The sequence below is a fragment of the Lissotriton vulgaris genome, chromosome 1_1 (assembly GCF_964263255.1).
Source record: "Lissotriton vulgaris chromosome 1_1, aLisVul1.2, whole genome shotgun sequence".
In the NCBI taxonomy this organism is placed as follows: domain Eukaryota; kingdom Metazoa; phylum Chordata; class Amphibia; order Caudata; family Salamandridae; genus Lissotriton; species Lissotriton vulgaris.
This window is the reverse complement of record NC_141685.1, coordinates 1,052,927,448-1,052,948,530: the sequence shown is the minus strand read 5'-3', so window position 1 is coordinate 1,052,948,530 and position 21,083 is coordinate 1,052,927,448. Positions and strand designations below refer to the sequence as shown.

Here is a 21,083-nt window from a genome sequence, read left to right as displayed (position 1 = left end):
ATCCATTTTACTACTGTAATATCTTCTTTGACAAATGGCATCACTGACCGGCGAAACACAGGAGAAAGCAGATGGTGAAAACATGAATAAATAAAGTTGTGTGGTGGAGCATTCCTCGTGTAATCTTTGGTTTGAGAAGCATCAGCTGGTGACCAGGGGCCATTTTCTCAGGGTGAGAACCTGTTACTAACTTACTTCCTCAGACCAAGTAACGGGGTATATTAAGCCTTAAAGAAACAGGCGATGCTGTATGAAAACAAAAATGGTAAGATTTCCATAGACTATACATACTAGAAAGCAAATTGTGTGTACCTTCACAAATCTGTACTCCAGGCCCAAGTTTCGGTAACGTACAATATTTCACATATTTCCTTTGTCTTTTGGGATTCTGCACCTCTTTCACTGGGTTGTTCTCCTCCGCTGGCTTGTTCTCCACCTCTGGCTCTAGTTTCGTAATCTTCACCTTACTACACCTAGGGCAATAATCATGTCACCATAAATGTAGCATTCACCAAATTAAACTCTCAGAAGAGAACAAAAAAAAACATCGATCAGTCTTCTCATTACTCTACACCATGTAATCCTAGTAGTAAAGGCTCAAGTGCAAATCACACACATCCTCCACACAAAGCAGCCACAACACCAAAAAAGAAAAATATCAATTACAGTACTCACAGCTATCCCATCGGTGTCTTCCCGTTACTACACTCACACACAGCGATCAGAGCGAATTGATAACTCCAATAAAAATATAAATATCTACATATACACCTCATACATAGAAACACCATGCAGATAATATACGCCCACTTAAAGTAAAGTTTCCGAAGATATTTATTCACAATTCTCCTGCTACGCGTTTTGGCTATTCAGCCTTGTTCACACACTGAATAACCGAAAAGCGTAGTAGGGGCTGGGGAACTCAGATTAAATATCTTCTGAAACCATTTTGAGAGCGCGTGTATTCTCTGCATGGTATTTTTGTAAGAGAATATCATTGGATTTACAAAAAAAGCCAGGGCCGCATCAGAAACCACTCCCATAGCTTCAGCACTGCACCTGTGGCCCAGTGTAAAGAACACGTACACACACAAATAAAAAAAAAAAATATATATATATATATATATATATATATATATATATATATATATATATATATATATATATATATATATATATATATATATATATATTCACTGAAAAAACCATAGGTTTCACACCAGTTAGTTACCTGGAAATTTTACTGGCATAAAACCATTGAAATTCCCACGTTATAGTTAGTTGGACTCACTATAACTTGCGCGTGTAATGCACTGCTGATGACATCACAGTTTACATCACTCATGACATGGTCAGTGACATCACTCATGACATCACTGATGACACCATCCTTGTGACAGAGAGACTGACCTCCTTTCACTGTAAAGTAACCCTTGAAACACATATTGAAAAATAAAAACTAACATTTATAAAAAAGTGGACATACCTATACCAGTTACAACAACCAATTCAGTAATTCCACCATTTATATACACATCCACTCATTCACCAACACTTCTATATAGTCACTCATACATATACTCACTCATCATATGTAGTGAGACACCTATACATCCGTTAACACACCGACAGTCTTCCAAAAGTTGCTCACACACATACTCACACATGCAAATAAACTATTGAACATCCATTTATTTGCATATACAGCTATACATACACTACCACCTTACTTCTAAAGAAACTTACACATACTTACTCTTAAACAATCACTTATAGAAACACATACTTATTAAAACAAGAACTCTTTCAATCTCTCACTCACATATACTCACTTATATACACCAATACTCACATATACTAGATTAAAACATATGTAGTTACTGATAAACACACTAGTGAGACAGTCATTCACTTACTAACACATACATATACGCACTCACTCACCCATACAGTCTGGCACATATGCTGTCTTCAAAACACATACAAACAGTGATTCAGTCATTGATGCATCAGTGTGCTAAGTAACACCCCCACCAAATCATACAGACATTTATACTGATACTAAAAAACACATTTAATAAGCCATAGAAACACACATGTAGCTACTCACCAACCCATGCACCCACTTATATACAAAGTGAAACACTGATACAAACATTTAAATATTGAAACAATACTCGCTAATATATGTATTCACTATGATACACTTAAGCCAGTTAACCAATCATTTTTTTTTTAAAAAACATCCATTAAAACACTTATTTAACCATTTATTCTTCCATCGACCTTTACATATACATATATAAAACATTTATTTTTCAGAAAGACACACATTCACTGGATGGTGTCATCAGTGATGTCATCAGTGATGTCACTGACCAGGTCATGAGTGATGTAATATGTGATGTCATCAGCAGTGCATTAAACGCGCAAGTTATAGTGAGTCCAACTAACTATAACGTGGGAATTTCAATGGCTTTATGTCAGTAAAATGTCCAGGTAACTATAACTGGTGTGAAACCTATGGTTTTTTCAGTGAATTTCAATGGTTTTTTAATAGCAAATACTTATAGGTATAAAAAGTGTAAAATTTTATAACGAATTTTATATTGTATAAATTTGTAATTTTATTATTTTTTTAATTTTTGACCCCGAGGCGCTCCCGGGGCGCGTACCGGTGAACGCACCGGTAAGCGCAATGTTACGGCGCGCCCCGGGGCGAGTACCGGTGAGCGTCCGGATAGCGCTATTGCCGCGAACGAAAGCCACATCGTGACGTATCGCGTAGCCGCCACGCCTTGCGTCATAAGACACGTATCGCGTAGCCGCGAGATGTGTCTTATGACGCACCGCGTAAGCGCCCGAGCGTATACGATCGCGCAACGCAAGCGCCCCGACGCGCTTATGCTACGCGCCCCGGGACGCGCCCAAGGGTGCGTAGCGTAAGCACGTCAAGCCATGTGACTTTAAAATAACACTTTATTGGTTCAGAAGTTTTTTTTTTCTAAATTTTGAGAAACCCACCCATTTCTCTCACTATTGATATGCACTTGGAGAGAGCAAGAGGTGTTCTGTGTATTTTCTTCTCATAATTTTCCTGATCTACAGCAATGGCTGCAAGGGAGTCATCCAGCAGTGATTCAGATGGTTTTTTGCCTGAGGACCCTCCTCTCCAGGAAAAAAAAAAACACTTCATCTGGAAATTTTATGACATCCCTGAAGGACAAAAAAAAGTTAATGCTAGTAAAGTAACCTGCAAAATATGTGGCAGTATTTTATCCAGAGGCAATCCTCAAAAAAAATATAGCTTTGGAAATGCCAATTTAATTAGGCATGTCAAAGAAGACACCCAAATAATTATTCCAGGGAGAGTGTCAGGGAGCTGGCACGGAATTTACCAACAGATGGCGGCAGCACCTCCACTGGTGGAGCAACACCTTCAGGAACAACACGTGAAAGAATGGTCCCAAAAGTGCAGCCGGTCTTTGCAGGCATTACATTTCTATGCGTGGACTGTGACGAACTGCTCTGTTATAGGGAGCAGAGCGTTGAACTCATTGCTATAAAGAGACAGGAACACCGCTGCTCTCCCAGTCCCTAAATTTTCAATTTTTTTTGCTCCTGTTGAGCAGTTTTTGAATCCCTGTTCTCGTTTTTCCCCTGAAAAAAATCCAAAAAAGATATAAAATCGTTCTAAAAAGTACAAAAAAAATATAAAACAAAAACAAAAAAAAGTTCTTTTCAGAACGACCTCCAATTTATAAAAAAAAATGCTTTTTTAAAAAAAAAAAAAAAATTGTCATTCTTTTTTTTCCATGGTACGCTCCCCGGTACGCGTACCGGGCGTTCCCCCCCCCCCCGGCGAAAATCGAAAAATTTTATTTGTCCTACGGGACCCTTTTTTTGTTCCTACACAAAACCTAGGGGGTCAGGGGGGGTGTACCCTGCCCCCTTTGATTTTTGTCACCTCTTGTGTCTCAATCCTACCGAGACACAAGATGGCGGCCGCTCCGGACTGTTTCGAATGTTTACAGACACCCGTGAGCCAATCAGCTTTCCGTGCGCAAGTCGCGTGGCGCGCCCGGAGCGCTCCCCGGTGCGCGTACCGGGGCGCGCCTATAGATATATATTTTTTTGTTGAACCTAAATTACTCAAAATCCACTGGAGCACATATCTTGAGACATAGCAAAGGCACATAGGGCTACCAGTCCCTACAATTTTGCCAAATTTGGTGGAAATCCATTCAGCCGTTCGGGCTAAAAGTGAGGTCGACCGCCCTATGGAAATTAACATGGGGAAAACACGTTTTGGGACCCCCCTTTTATCTCGGCCCCCGCTTGACGAATCCCCCCCCCCAAACTTTCAGGGAAAGACCGGAGCTCGACGAGGCCATTTTGAGGAAATTTTCAGGCAGATTCGTCAACCGGCGCCAAAAGTTATCCACAATAGAATTTTGAGATTTTGCATTGAAAAAAATCCCAACTATAACTACCTACTGGCGACTGCCAGTAGGATATATATATATATATATATATATATATATATATATATATAGATATAGATATATAGATATAGATATATATCCATCCTGGAAACTCGAACCACTTCCTAATACCACACTCGGCGATTTTAGGCGAGGAAGGAGACACAGACCTCTGTAGTTTCTTCTGGGCAGAAATCTTTTTATTTAGAGAGACCCAAACAACGCGTTTCAAGCCCGTAAGCCCTTGTTCATACATACACACTAAGATGTTAAACAAGTACCCGTTAAGTAGATCAGGATATCATTACATTTATAAAATTTGTACTGGACCATTTAGAAGTTTGCGCACTGAAATGGGCAGATTGGTTATTTACCGAGATCACAAAAGAACAACATTATTTAATCAATAGATTGGTTCATTCAACAAATTGCCAAACTATCGCTACAATATTGTGAATCTATGTGCTACAGGGTTAGGATTTACGTACAAGGTTTACAGATTTATGGAACACCAAGATTTAAATACTTAAGGCCGTCTGCTCAAAAGGTGCGTGGCATCAGGTAATCGGTTTAAGATATATGAAGCCGTCAACTGTCTAACTGTGTATGAACGAATATGGGTAATGTTTATTCTTTTGTGGACAAGGATAGACACGCTTACTCTAAAGGTGGGTTACCACTGGTCGGGACCCTATATTAGTGTTGTTGAAAGAACATAGGATATTTACCCCTTCTGTACTAAGCTTGATTTTTAGTCCCATATCCTGGTAGGCAGACAAAGGATTTGTTGTTTTGGTTTTACATACTGTGGTTCAAGTCTTTTTGAAATCATACTCCGTTTTAGTGGTACGTTAGAAAATTAGCAAGGACTTGTAGGGCCTGGAATTAGAGGGAGCCTCCCGGGAGGATCTTTTGGCATCATCCATGTTTACGCTCCCATTAGATGTGGACAAAGCGGCAGTCACCTATTCCAATTGGGTTGACCACGCTTGCACCATGCTAGCTCCACCCAAAATCTGCCGCCCCACTCGTATGACTCAGTCGGCCCCCTGTTTCTCAGTTGAGCTCAGAGAGTATAACTGTTAAAGGATGAATCAATGAGGCGTCTGAAGAATAACTGCCTTTATTCACTGCTTCACTCTCCGGCAATGACCATCCCTCACATGAACATTCTAAGAGCAGCTTCACAGGAAACTACCAAGTGCGCTTTCACCATGGGGGTTGTTGGAACATACCAAAGTGGACAAGTTGTAAATAGGTGTATATAATTATACATCACCTTGTAAATAGGCATAAATATATAACACAAGATTGTAACACATCTTCCCCCCTTATAATCATTGCAATAAATAACTTCTCTCAATACAGTCTAACATAACACATCTCCCGGAGGAAGTTCACTTGTGAACAATAAAGTCTTTATGCCAACCAGGTGTCTTGCGTGTTCTTTGGGAAGGGGTGGCGTCAGATAAGTGCTCAGAACTAGGAAGGTTTTGGGTCTGACTATTTTGTTCTTGTTGAGCCCTTACTAGTATGTCCATGCTCCACATTTGGTCATCATCTAAAATGACCGTGTCTCTTTTGTTGACTGCTGTTATGCACCTAGTTTTGGAAAACTTGCTTTCAGGATTGCTACTTCTTGGATTTTTAATGCAAACCCATTCTCCCACCTTCCATTCTGGTATCTTAGTACCATGTTTTGAGTCATAATGCTCCTTGTATTTGTTTTGATGGTCTTGAACTCTGTCAGTAAAAGCACTCATGTCCCTGGTGATGAGTGTTCCTCCCCCTAACCAATTTGGGAAGAACTTGGTACAGGGTTTTCTCCCTCTTAATGCTGTGAAAGGCGAGACACCTGTAATGTGGTTGGGTGTGCTGTGGTAGGCCCATAACATCTCTTGTAGACCTTGCTCAGTGGGAAAGTTGGTATTGCTGGCTAATTGAATTCCGCCTTTGACCAGGCGGTTAATTCTTTCTACCAACCCGTTGGCCCTGGGAGAGTACAGTGGTGTGGTGGTGTGTTTTATATTTAGTTTGTTGGGAAACTCTATCATGCTATGGGAAACAAACTGGACCCCGTTGTCAGTGACTATGGATGCAGGTATGCCTTCTGTTGCAAAGGTGTCTCTCAGGAACTGAATTACAGATGCGGTGGTTATCTGGTTTACCATTTTAACCACCGTCCAATGCGAGTGGTAGTCAGTTAAGACTATGGCAAATTTCTTAACTACTCTCGGTAGATTAAGTGGACCAATTATGTTGAGAGCAATCTTTTCCCATGGTTTACTTGGGACGGGAAGCGGGGAAATTGGGACCTTCCTAGGTATCTTTGACTTGTCACTACTACTGCATGCTTGGCAAAGCTTAACTTTCTCTTCTACTAGAGTGTCCATGTTGGGGAACCAGTAGCTTTCACGTAACCTCGCCTTAGTTAAGCTTCTCCCCAAGTGACCTTCGTGTACTAGGTCTATAATTTTGCTTCTTAACGCTTCAGGTGGGATTCGTTTGTCCTTTCTAAATAATAATTCTTTGTCTATGCAAAGTTCATTGCGAACCTCCCAAAATTTCCTTGTGTCAGCGTTCAATTGTTCTTGTGACTCAAGCCATCCTTGTAACGTGTACGACTTGAGTTGTGTTATTGTGCTATCAGCGCTCATGTGGTCCAACCATTCTTTTGAAGTAATGGTTGAAAGCTCAATCTGAAGGATGGGGTATTCGCCTCCCTCAAATTGCTCTTCCTTATCGAGTGGGCTCCTAGAAAGGAAGTCTGCTGCAGAGTTTTGTGTACCTGGCACATATTCTACTTTGAAGCAAAACCCTTCCAACCCCAAAATCCACTTAGCAATTCGAGGGGTGTTACAAGAGTTGTTCTTAGGATTGAACATGAAAACCAAGGGCTTATGATCGGTTCGAATACAAAACTGTATGCCCCACAAGAAGAATTTAAAGTGTTTTATCCCCCAAAAACAAGCCAACGCTTCTCTTTCCACCACTGAGTAGTTAAATTCCGCCTTGCTTAGGGTACGCGAGGCAAACGCCACAATTCTCTTTGCCATCAATCACTTGAGACAGAGTTGCCCCCAACCCTTTTCCGCTTGCATCTGTGGTGAGGATGGTTTTTCTGTTATGCTCAAAATTGCACAGATATGGGGCGGAGATAATGCTCTTTTACTTCTGTAAAAGCACGTTGATGTTCTTCCGACCATTGATATGGTACATTCCTTTTTGTTAGTTCCCTTAGGTTAGCATTGATTTCCGGAAAATGATCAACGTATTTTGCCATGTATTCTGCCAGTCCTAGGAAGGATTTTAGTTCCTCCTTGTTGGTCGGTGCAGAAGCATCCTTTACGGCCTCGACCAAGCAAAATTTTGGTTTGAACCCATCTCTTGAGATACAATGTCCTAGGTATTCCACCGATTCCACTCCCAGTTTGCACTTTTCCTGTTTGAGGGTGAGACCCGCATCCTTGAATTTCGAAAGGACTTGTCTTAGGTTATGGTCATGCTCCTTTTAGTTTGCCCCATAGATTAGAACATCATCCTGAAAGCAGAGTGTCTTAGGTATCCCATCCAGAATGCGCAGCATAATTTTCTGGAATACGGCAGCCGCCAATGCTAGCCCGAATGGCATGCGGGAGAACATGAAAGTTCCCACGGGAGTGGTGAATGCTGTTAATCTTCTGGAGTCTTGGTGTAGTTCCATGGATAGGTCCAACACGCTGAAGTGAGTGGCCTTCCCCATGGTGCTTAACATCTCATGGCTGCGTGGCAAAGGATGTCTTTCCACCAGGATGCTGTTATTAAGATCTCGCCGGTCGATGCACATCCTAATGTCCTGACTGTTAACCTTCCTGGCGATAACGATGGGGGCGACACATTCTGTGCATTCTACTGGTTCAATGATCTTCAATTCCTTCAGTCTGTTTAGTTCATTCTTCAGTGTTTCCCACATCAAGTGGGGAATGGGCCTGGTTTTGTGCACTACCGGCTTAGCATTGTGTTTCAGTTAGATTTTATGTTGGTAGTCATTGAGCAGCCCTAGCTTTTCTGAGAAGACTTCCTTGAATTCTTTAACGATATGTTCAAAGTCGTTTCCCGGGTTGGTGCACAGTACCTGCTCCGGATGATTGGGGTCCAATTTAATTCCAAATTCCTTCTGGTGTCGCCACCCTAGTAAGTTAGATCCCTTTTCCACAATGTAAACTTTTCCTACTGTGGTGCGGTCCTTGAACGCGATTATGGATGTGCGCCTTCCTTTCATTGGAATAGGGTCTTTATTATATCCACTAGGATTTAGGTCTGCTTTAGTAAGTTTCTTTTGTTCTTGGCCCATTATGGCTATGAAATCTTCGTAGTTCACTAGGGTGTATGGGGAGCAAGAGTCAGCAAACATTTTAATCTTCTTTCCATCAATGTTGACTTCACATTCTGGATATTCTTGTTTCTCCTCTCCCACTTCCTTGACTTGTAGAATTATTTTCTTTACCTGAGCCTTGTCTTCTCCCTTATTGCTCCACGTTTTCTTTGGAAAGCATCCACACAACCTTGCCAGGTGCCCTTTCTTGTTACATTTCCTGCAGCACGCCAACCTCGCTTGACAATTGGGGTCATTTGCTAAGTGGTTGTTGCTTCCACAGCGGTAGCATTTTAACTAGGAACCTTCTGAATCGCTTGAATGGCTTTGTCCAAAATCCTTCTTGTTTTGTGGTTTACAAGTATCTCCCTTAATTTTGCATACTTCATTTTCTTCCTCTGTGTTACTTATTTCAGCTACTTTGTTCTCTGTGTTGTTCATTTCTTTTATACACACGTCAGTATGTTCAATGGACTTTGCAATTTTAATAGCTTCCTGTAGGTCCGGTTGGTTGTGCAAAAGCTTCTTCTGTATTTCTTTGTTATTTGTACAACGTACTAGCTGGTCTCTAATGAGTCATTCGGGTCCTTGAAGTCACACAGCTTACTCATCAGTGCTATGTCGAAGACTTCCTCATCATCATCTTCCGGTTCTGGAAGTGATTCTAACACTTTTCTTCCTGTGGGGCCCAACTTGTGCAATAAAATATGTTGCTTCCTAAATTCACTGAATTTCTCTCCACCTATTGCCACCAGATAGGATTCAAAAACTTTTTCCCATTCTTCCCAAGGCATGTTGGGTTCCCCACATTCATTCAAAAATGACGCAGGTTGCGTCATACTTGCGGCTGCCATGTTAATGCTTTTACTTATAATTGGCTCGAGGAATATTCAAAATGAAAGTTGCAATTACATTTATATGTAAACCTGAATATGGAACACTTCTACACATGTAACGGATAGGATACTTAAGCAGAATGACCTATGAACATATATACTATATAGGTTAACCCTCTTTTAGTTCTATTATGCTTTGCGCTAAATGACCTAAAATACACAACCTGAAACTGCAAACTCACATATATTTGCAATCTGACTATTAACAACAGTTATCCACAGTTTATGGCAGAAAATGACGGTGTATAGTCTTTTATGCAAATGTTGCTAAATGTGGTGTGCGTGTCACCGTGGGTAGATACAATTACCCCAAAATATGGCACACACTGGAGTGGAGGGCTCTGCTTCCGTTAACTTTTATACCTCAGACAGGTTTGTTTTAATCGAAAATGCTGTGCCTGTCAGCGAGTGAAGAGTAGACGAAGCAATCCTTACAACACAGGCAGGGAAGGGAAGGGTTAGGCAAATGCGCTATTTTCCTGGTTGCTTACAAATTCCCTCAAAATATGACACACATTGGAGTGGAGAGCTCCGCTTCCATTTACTTGCATTCCTCAGACAGGCTTGTTTAAATTGAAAGGCTGAGCCTGTCAGCTAGTGAATAGTAGGCACAGCAATCCTCCAAAACATGGACAGACAGGATAGTTCGCTCTTTTCCTGGTTGGTTACCTGCCAAGATCTTAACGTCAGAGCACTGGAAGAAGAATTTCAAGGTGCAGTGCCTTCTAACGCCAGCAGCGCACATTCGCCACGTTTCAGCTGAAAGGCAGCAGCTGACAGAAACTCGAGTGTGACATAACAGCTGTCAGAGTTTTGAAAATAATAAACAGAGCGACCTGCCCTCTAGCGCTTGACAAGCGCTATCGCACCAATTCTAGTCCAGAGCAGAGCACTTTTTGAACGCTCGACACAGAGTGTAGGAATGCCTCCACCTTTAAAACTGACATTGAACAACCAAAAAGGCTTCGTTTCACATGCGCTTACACAGCGCTCGCATTACCTTAGCAGTCCCTCCAATGCCAAGCTCCGATTTGCTAAACAGTCAATTGCCGGAAATGTTCATTTAGAAATACATCCAGTGAAAACAGAAAGGCTTCCTTCGTTAAACACCCTCACTGCGTTTCTTTTAGTCAGCCGTCCCTTTCCTGACAAGCTCCGGTTACACAGCAATTAATTACCGGCAATGTTCATTTTGGAGGGTAAAAGCATTTCACAAAAGACTTTCACGAGCAGGTGCTTCTACACACTTGGCTACACACGGAGAATGTCAATTGATTCTTAAGCAGCAGGCACATTAGCGCAACCATCCCTTCACGCTCGGCTACTCAAATGGTCATAAAATGCCATTACTTGATCTTAATCACTCGCGGATGGTGCTGATACTTTTAGGTTCATTAATAAAGCATTTCCAGGACGTTTAGTTTGACGAGACCTCACCAGATAAGCTGCTTAGGTAATGTCCAGAGACAGCTTTATCCTGGCGACTTTCGTTGCTTTTCTTTGAAGTCCTTTTACTTTACTAGCTGCCAGAGTCTACTCAAAAGGGGAGGAGCAGGAACATCTGTCCCCTTACACAGATCGTCGCCACTGTTAAAGGATGAATCAATGAGGCGTCTGAAGAATAACTGCCTTTATTCACTGCTCCACTCTCCGGCAATGAACATTCTAAGAGCAGCTTCACAGGAAGCTACCAAGTGCGCTTTCACCATGGGGGTTGTTGGAACATACCAAAGTGGACAAGTTGTAAATGGGTGTATATATTTATACATCACCTTGTAAATAGGCATAAATATATAACACAAGATTGTAACAATAACCTTGTCTGTAAGAAACTGGAACGTGTTTGGCGGAAAAATTACAACGAGGCAGACATAAGAAGTCTCAAATCAAGACAGGTGGTATATAAAGACATGATTGGGAAGGCAAAACAGTTACTTCACCAACCGTATTAATTGTGACAGGAGCTCGCCTAAGGAACTATTTCATACGGTTTCGAGTCTTGCCACTCCAAAGCCGGCAACTCTGCCTCCCAGTCTGGAACTATGCGAGAATCTAGCTCAGTTCTTAAGCAAGGTGGAGAACATATTTAACTCCCTTGAAGGTCAAGTTAGGGATAACCTTCTTGTGGCCAGGCTGGGGCACTCAACAGCCAATCCAAATGAGGTCAAGTTTCGGAACTTCTCCCCGGTGAGTATGGAGGAGATTAAGAAACTGCTGTTAGGTACAAAATCGGGCTCTCCGCTGAGACCCTTGCCCGGCCATGGTGGCAAAGTTAGCCGCAGCTCCTATAGCCACCACCTTAGCCACTCCGTTTAACAACATGTTTGTGGTTGGGGATTTTCCATCTGGCTGGAAATGGGCCTCGATCCTTCCTTTGTTAAAAAAAAACAATCTGGACATTACCGATCCTAATAACTATCGTCCCAGCGCCAGACTACCGCTACCGGCCAAACTAATAGAAAGAGCCATGAATAGTCAGCTTAGCGCATTTTTAGGGGCCACACAAGCCCTCGATCCATCGCAACATGGTGTTAGAGTAGGTCACAGTACCAAATCTGCCTTAATTAAATCGTCGGAGATCAGAAAAGTGTTGGACATTGGGGGTAGAGCAGCCCTGATCCTGTTGGATCTGTTGACGGCCTTCGACGCGGTCCACCACACGATCTTGGTGGACTGTTTGGAGGCCTGCTGGATACAAGGGAAAGCCCTTAACATCCTGAAAGATTTCCTCACCAACAGGATCCAGGTAGTGGCACTGGGGGAGTTCGAGTCTAAACCAATCATGCTACCCTGTGGGGTTCCCAAGGGATCCTCCCTAAGTCCCACCCTTTTCAATGTTTATGTTTCCTCATTGGCCCCAGTTATTCGATCATATGGGTTTGAGCTTACATCGTATGCGGATGATACGCAGATTGTGGTATCACTGCTACCAGGTAGAGAGGAAGGCGTAGTCAGTAAATTCCAGGAGTGCATGCCAGCGGTTAGCAACTGGATGGCCAGGAACTGTTTAAAGTTAAACTCTGCCAAAAGCGAAGTTTTACTTTTCTGTTCCAGTGATAACTTATGGAGTCCGAACTGGTGGCCTGAAGGGATGGGTGTACCCCCCCATTCTAGTCATGAAGGTCAAGAACCTAGGGGTTCTGATGATTGATAATAAGCTTACCTTTAGGCCCCAAGTCAATGCAATGACGTCATCCATTCATTTTACACTGAAAATAATCCGGAAGATCCTTCCTTTTTTACCCGATGAGTGTAAGAAAACAGTGGTGACCGCCCTGGTTTTATCTCGCCTTGATTACTGCAACAGCCTATTTCTTAATGCCCAACAGGGGCTTCTTAACAAACTACAGGCCTTGCAAAACGCAGCAACTCCTCATCACAGGCTTACCAAAGTTTGTCTCAGTTTCCCAGGGATTGGTGAAGCTGCACTGGCTACAAGTGCGGAAACGGATCTCTTTTAAAACTTTGTGCATAGTTTAAGGCCCTTCGTGGTCTTGGCCCGTTGTTTCTAACAAAGTAATTTCAATGGCACTTGCCGGGTAGACATCTTAGGTCAGCCAACCTGGGGCTGATCGTGACCCCTCGGATAAGGAAAGCACGATGGGGTGACAGAAGCTTCGTCTTGGGGGCAGCAATGGCCTGGAATGCTCTCCCTTTGGCTCTTAGACAGATTACAGATTTAATGACCTTCCGCAAAAGTCTAAAAACATGGCTTTTCGTCCATTAAGCTTCAGGCCAGGCGAGGGGAGCTTTCATTCTAGCGCCAGGACACCGTTTGGTAACAGTACGCTCTATAAATGTTATAAATAGTGTTGAGTGTATTGTTAGTTAGGTTGAAATTACAATGGGTACACTTAAGTCTGCGATTCCTGCCAAAGGAGGAGATATTTTGCCCCAATTGGTACCCACGACTATGAAATGCTTTAGGACCATGAACTAAATAGGTTTGTGGCTTAAAGAAAGGAATTACTGCAGACAATTAAATGTTAAAACTTCCTGTTGATGGAAGGTACATTTGAAGGGTACAAGGATTGAGAATTTGAGGTATGCTACGTTTGAGATGAAGTTGCAGCTTGGACCTGCGCAGTTTGAAGCTTTCAATGAGTGGGGCTACATGGCGAATGAATGCACACATACGAAAATATTGAAAGGGCTGATTGGTAAGGCTAACATTTGAGGGATGCAAGATTGACTTTGCGGAAGGTGGCATGGAGACATAAGTGCTAGAAACTATGGGTCCTTTTCTTGCGAAAACTGAAGTCAGATAAAAAAAATAGCATAAATGAGATGGAAAAAAATGAGAATTTGGAGGTAAAGGATAAGTTTATGAACAGATTGTTGACTGAAGTGAGACGGACCCCTAGAAGGAGGCAAGTGCAGGTGGAAGAGATAGGAGCAGAGCGCGCCAGGAGAGATGAGGTGGTATCTAGTTTGTCTTCAAGTAGTGAGAATAAAGTGGCAAGATTGATTCTTTCAAACTCAAAGGAGAATTTTTTAAAATAAAATCTTCATTAAAAAATTGCTTCATATACAGCAGGTACAGTTGACAATCAATCGTACAGTATACACAGGAAATAGACCAAATTACCAAATTACATACATGAAAGCAATAGTTGCCATGAGCAGAAGCTTTCCAAATGTTAGGTCCGTCTGCCCCCCTTACCCCTCCCCCCATGAGAATGAAGCAATGACAGGAGTCCATCACCCACTAACATGCTTTTCTTCTCTTGCTTAATAGCCTCTGTGGGTACACCAGCTACCTCAGACCTTACCCCATTCCTTAGGACATCCCCTGCTTTGGTAGACTGCTTGCTCCGCCCATTTGCCCGAGTCCATATCGGTTTCCCAGTCTTCAATACGCCCAAGGCTATGTTGCGTTTAGCTACCCCTGAAGCCACCACAAGCAAGATGTTTTGGAATCTAGGCTATACTTTGCCTAAAATAGTCAGGAGGTACCATTTAGCTACCAGGGGCACACTCAGACGAGTGACTTGGGCGGTAATCTGCGCCACTCCCATCCAGTTGGGCTCTTATTGCCACTTCCCTAAGCTGCCTTGACCCAGTAATAGAGCGCGGGCTCACCTGCTCGGGATTTTACCATACTCACCTGGCCCTTAAAAACACACACTTTGAACAGGTAAACCTACGCTTAATCAGATTGTTTAACAATTTAGGACCTATACCATTTGACTTACCAATCCTAGTCCCCGGTACCTAGAGTCCTAAGTGATCAAGGGTGTTAGCATAATAGGCAGTATATAATTTATTTATTTATGTATTCAATGTATATAGTGCGTTATCACCACTAGGTCTCTAAGCGCTTGTACTTGGAAAGGCCGAACATTACAAAGAACAGGAAGTCAGATTATAGCATGCCCCATGCATCTTGAAAGAGCACAGTTTTTAACATCCGCCTAAACGGCAATAGATTGGACTTCTTCCGAAGGCAGAATGATAGTCTGTTCCAAGTTGCCGGAAGGATAGTTGAAAAGGCTCGTCCACCCAAGGTGGACAGGCGGTAGCGAGGGCTAACCAAAAGAGTATCCTCAGACGAACGCAATGACCTCCTAGGGATGTACTGCAGCAATCTGGCTTTGATGTAACTAGGCGCATTGGCATAAACTGCCTTATGTGCTATGCATAGACCTTTAAATATTATCCTCTGCCTGATGGTGAGCCAATGCAGTTGACACAGGAGAGGAGAGGCATTCGTACTCCTGGGTTTTTTAAAAATCAGTCTAGCGGCGTCATTCATGACTATCTGCAATCTTGAGAGTTGTTGCTGGGGAAGCCCAACATAGAGGGCATTCCCATAATCCAAACGTCCTAGGATCATTGCAGACACCACGCTCCTTAAGGTAGAAAAGGACAGCAGTTGGGAAATTTTTCGCAGTTGCCTAAGGAGGCCGACGCATGTGCCCACCACGGAAGACACTTGCTTCTTCATAGACAGGTTACCATCAATGTGGATAGCCAGACATTTCACCGCGACTGCTGGTACAGGAGTCCTACCCAACTCCTTGGGCCAAAGGCAATCGTTCCACGGGTTGCCAAGATGGTAATAGGCAACACTTCGGTTTTCTCTGGATTGATCTTCAAGGAGTTGAGGCCATCCAGTTACTCGTAAACTTTAAGATGTTTTGCAGCCTGGCTTGAGCTCCTGGTGAATCCTCAATTTGGATGATAATCTGTGTGTCGTCAGCATAGTTATATATCTGACAATCCATCTGATTGAGAGCTGAAATCAATGGCTGCAAATATATGTTAAAAAGGAGGGGTGAAAGCAGAGCCTTTCGGGACTCCACAGGTTATGGCCGCTGCTGTAGATACTAGGTCTGAACCCTCTGCGATCTTCCCTGCAGGAATGAAGTTAGCCAGCCTAGTGCGGTCCCCCCCGATGCCCAGATCATTGCCATTCATAAAATAACGACAAACTCTGGAAAGGTTTATAACACTTTATCTATGTAAATTCTTTAATGTCAGAGTCCATACCAATTTAATCAAAGCTTGTTCAATTAGAAAGAATATGATTAAAGCGAAATGATGTGAAAATATTATGAGACTTTCTTTAAGCATTTAAACATAGGAAGGGTAAGAAAAGGGAAACAGTACAATGACATACCCACATGAATTTATAGTTACCTAGAATGGTGTGAAGACCAACCTTGGCCACGGGCTGGGATAAAGAAACAGGTCTTCTAGTAGTTCAAATGCCAGTATGACAGCACAGGTGCAGATCAGGACCAGTGATGACCAAATTAAAATGGATTCAGGTTGGAAACCGGTACCAGCAGCTAAGTGCAACGCCAGCGTCACACCCCTCACTGCGGCTAACAGTTGGACCCCGACAGGGTTAGCAAATCTTCTACCTCAGAAACCCTGATTGTCAGAAGAATCGATAACCCAATCTGGGTTCTGGGTAGGAGTTTGATTGCCCAGAGTGCTCCGTCAGCACCTCTGCTCTCGATCACCTATTGAGTGCGTTGGGTCAGTGACAGGTCAGCTATTCGGACAAGTCGGACAATCTAACTAGCTAAGCCTACCTTAGATATACCATTTTCCAGGGCACTGTAACACCCCCCCAATGTTGAAAGTTGTGTATTCCCTCAATTTGATTGGTCAAAATGCGAGGAGAGGTCATCACACCATACCAGTTTTGAGGTCACTTGATTCAATAATGCAAATCATCTTTCCCGCCCATAACTTTATTTTCCCATGTACTTTTATTCCACCCAACAATGAATGTTCTAATAGTAAATACAATGTTAAACAATATAACAAATTGTCTTCCTCTCGAGAGGTCATATGGTGAGTTTCCCAGGCGCATCTTCAGGCAAAACGGTTGTTGGCATGGATTCAATGTCATGGCTCGAGTATTCTTGGACTCTTGTGCGCAGACTCAAAAAGAAGTGCAGTGAGATTGCATCAGGGCCAAATACGAGCTAATAGCAAAGTAGAAAAATAACAATTTTAGAACAAAGAATAAAGGCATTCACTGTATACCACTTATCTCTACTTTATTCCCATTATTTTATTTTAACTATAGCATTAGGAATTAGGCAGAACGAACAATTTAGTAAAAACAGCAATGCAAGCACATGAAAACAGAGCAGCCATCTTTAGTTCTAGTGCGCAGAAGCAAAGTTTTCCCACCAAAGCAGAAAGTACGTCATGTCACGTGAGTGTGACAGACGCATGCGCAGAAAAGTTCCTGCATTGCGACGGCCATTTTAAGACACTCAAGTTACGATTAGTAGAAAGCACATTGAAAATCTTCCCCTAGATACTAGAAATGTTGTGTGGTGCATTGTTAGTAAGACGAAACATGTTAATTAGTACATTATTTATATGTTATTTCGAGAGCATTGAGTCTGAGCAAGTCTCTTCATGAGCGAAACCTTGCTCCATCACCAGTCATCATCCTTGATTAGCATGCTCTCTTTCCCACACTTCTCTAAAGGCCTTTAGTGGGTCAGGTGAGTAATTTGTTATTTTGTTGTAGGTCATAGAAACTGCCTTGTCTGTCATGGGGTCCAGCAGCAGACTGGTCCTCCAGTGGCACAGCCTCTGGCAGTTGCTCTCCCTTTAGTATATGCCGCTGGCAAGCATGCCCAGCTGCCTGAAATGTTCAGTCTCTGCCAACTCCTACTCTTACTGCAGGACCTCAAAAGTCACCATGGCCTGTCCTCTCCATACGTCGCCCAAACGTTCAAAACCGATCAGTGCCCACCTGTAAAAAATCCTCCAGGCTCCAGCATAAGGTCGCTGTCCCATGGGTAGGGTCTTGTCAGTCAACCTATCATCCCATCCTAGATATCTGGTAGCATTGCACCACACCCTTCCAACAGTCTGCGGAAGGATTTGGCAGGGCATGCCCCCACCCCCTCCTATAAAGTACTTGTGGATAGCCTCCGCTTCCTAGTGTACACGATATGCCGGCTACGAATGGTCAGCAAACAGCCAATCATTAACCGCCAGAAGCTGCACAGACTAACAATATTTGAGCAGGTCAGGGACTGCCAGCCCCCACCCCCTCGCTCATAACAAAGGATATTTTAGAAATGATGGCAGAAAGTTGAACAAAGTAAACATTTGAATTGATAATAAAAATGAATTGTCGTGTTTTTGGGTGAAGCAGGAAGATATGTGCGCTGTGCATTTGTGAAACTTCAAGAATTGGCTAGAGAAATAAAATTGGATTTAAAACGAGAATTTGGGAGTCATAAGAGGGAGGACTGAAAATAAATTAATCAAATCCCGAATGAGCTTAAAAAAATAATAACAAGGAGGCTGTGATAAGGTACAGAAAAGAATAGACTGAACCAAAGGATAAGCCCGAGATGTAAAAAGAAAAGAAAGACAAATGTGCAATTCAAAATGTGAAGTGGTTATTGCAAAAGTTTCCATTGACAGAAGTGCAGGAAGGAGCATATGTGCATGCATCTTGGTAAAGGAGTGAGATTTACAAAGAGTTTTCCAAAGCTCAGAGAAGACCCCAATAACGTGGTGTACAGACGTGGAAAGCATGGTCACCATTCCAAAAGTACTCTAGAAAGAATTACATACTTTCTTTTCAATTGGTGTGCTTCAAAATTTGTGGACAGAGTGTAAGGCCATATCACACTGGCCAGAAGAACCACAGGGAGAAGCCCCTCAAACGAAGCCTTTTTCAATTGCTATGTAGAAATACAATCGGGTTATCGAGCACTGTAAAACAAAAATTCCACAGAAACAAGTAGATTGGTCACAGATCATGAGAAAGAAGCAATAATCAGGTGAATCCGTGCATTCATGTTATGAGATTGATGAAGATTTATGACAGCATAGTGGAGTTGAAGATCCCAAGAAAGACGTTTTTGGATTCATTTTGGCTTGTGTTGGGACTGCATCCAGAAATGAGTTCACATTTCAGCAAAGTGTGATGTGTTGGTAGGTCAAACAGTTAGAAATATTGGTCTTTGCGAAGTGTTGTAGCGATTGTTGTTTTGATGCTAAAAAGAAAATGACGAAATAGAAATTTATGGTTGCTCAAAAGATGCTTTTCCAAAAGGGTGGTCAAGGTGTTTTTGGTACTGGTGTACACATGGTTAATGTACAAGGCAATGGTGTTCAATTTATGCAAGGTGGAAATTGTGGTCCTAGAGGTAGAGGTTTTGCTATCTGCCTAATCAAAATATTAATAAAGCACAGATGAGAAATAGGTCATGCCACATACGTGGGAAAAGTGGACACTGGAAACAGGATTGTAAACTTAATCCCAATAGATTTCAAAGTGAATCACAAATGGTTTCCTAAATGCAGCAGAATATTAATCAGATGGCATAGAATGGGGTGATATAGTCTGGCCTCAGCTCTACCAGCCTCTGTGCAAAACAAGATCATAAGCAGTTCATTGAGAATATGCCTTCAGTTCCACTCATGCAAATGCCTACACAAACTAATATTCAAGGTTTCCAACAGACTTTCAGATTTCAGTAAAGCCTAAAGTGATTAAGGATAATCAGGTGCTAACCCCTCCACAGACTAGTGGAAGTTCCCAAACTACCATTCTAGAAAAATAACTCAAGTTGCAGGAATTTCAAATAAACCGGTGACTAATAAGTTGTCAGCTAATTTTCCGGTAAAAATTGGCTCACCAAGGAATGACCAAGAATTCATAATCTGTGAGACCATTCCAGTTAATTTGTTGGGATGAAATCTCCTGTGTAAATGTCTAATTCACTGCTCACCTGCTGTTATTTTATTTCAAACCTTAAATTCTATTCCTTTGTCTGAATACTACGTAGCTTGTACGAAAATGCTCCCAAACTTTTCAGATTTTTCAGGAAAAAAGATATTAGATTGATCAAATGTACAGAGCCAGTGTGGATCACTGTAAAACGCAACGCAGTGTATCCCATCGCTCTTCAATGCAAGCTTATACATGAAGCAGAGAGGGATTTCACCTAAAAAGATTAAACTGGGAATCCTAAAATAAGTATTAGGGAGCCTATGCTACTCTGGTCATGGGAATAAAAAGGAAAATGAAGAATAGTACAGAACCTGCATAACAATGTTAGAGTGACTCCATGTTGTCCAGTGGTACTGAAGTCTGCAATAATATAGTTCTATATTCCCACAGAATCAAAGTGGTTTACTTTCATACACAAGTTGAATGCATTGTTCGCAATTACTCTTCACTGTATTTGGACCAGGGGTGTCGCTTGTTTGAGCAAAACGACTGCTCATGGGAGTCCCAGACTCTAGGTGAGCAAGGCAGGCAGGTCCTCCGGGGTTTTCAAGGTTGCTGACCGCAGGAGATGCCGGGATTTAGCAGGAGCAGGTTCAAGGATCAACAGGCCGGTAGGGCTGGGGCCAAGTCAGTTGATGTTGTCCTTTTGTTGGCAGGTCGTCCTTTTCTTCTAGTTTCAAAATCAGGATCTGCTGAAGGAAGGTTCAGGGTGCCCTTAAATACTAAATTTGGGGTGGGGGGGGGGGGGGTTACAGGAAGGGTAAGGGCAGGGACCAATTGGTCCCTGTCCTGGGGTGAGTACACCCCCTTATCCTGCTCCTCTCCTGTGGGAGGGGGGGCAGGAGCCTATCTCAGATTGGACAGGAGTTGTGCTTCACCTCGCCTCTCCCACCTGAGGGGTGGGGTTGGCAGAGGCTGGCACTCCCCCTTTGCTCACTTAGGGTTTCCCGCTAGTCTTCCTGCCAGAGTGGGGCCAGTGGCCTGGAGAAGCTCACAAAGACTGCATGCCTTTGAAGCTTCCCCTGCCCATCCTTGCGGAGGAGACCTAGCACCTCACCCAGGATGTGCATTGTTGCAGGCCCAGAAGAGCGGATGGCTGTCTACCCCATAGGTCCATC

The 21,083-nt window shown here is 42.7% G+C and overlaps 1 protein-coding gene across 1 annotated transcript in view; it reads right to left on the bottom strand.

The window, feature by feature from the left end:
- LOC147748523 (E3 ubiquitin-protein ligase TRIM39-like) overlaps positions 1–21,083 on the bottom strand; it is a 409,493-nt gene that overhangs the window by 72,330 nt on the left and 316,080 nt on the right. The window contains exon 5 of the mRNA XM_086962828.1: positions 313–473. Within this exon, the coding sequence (XP_086818954.1) occupies positions 313–473 (161 nt within the window). The remainder of the gene's footprint in view (positions 1–312; positions 474–21,083) is intronic.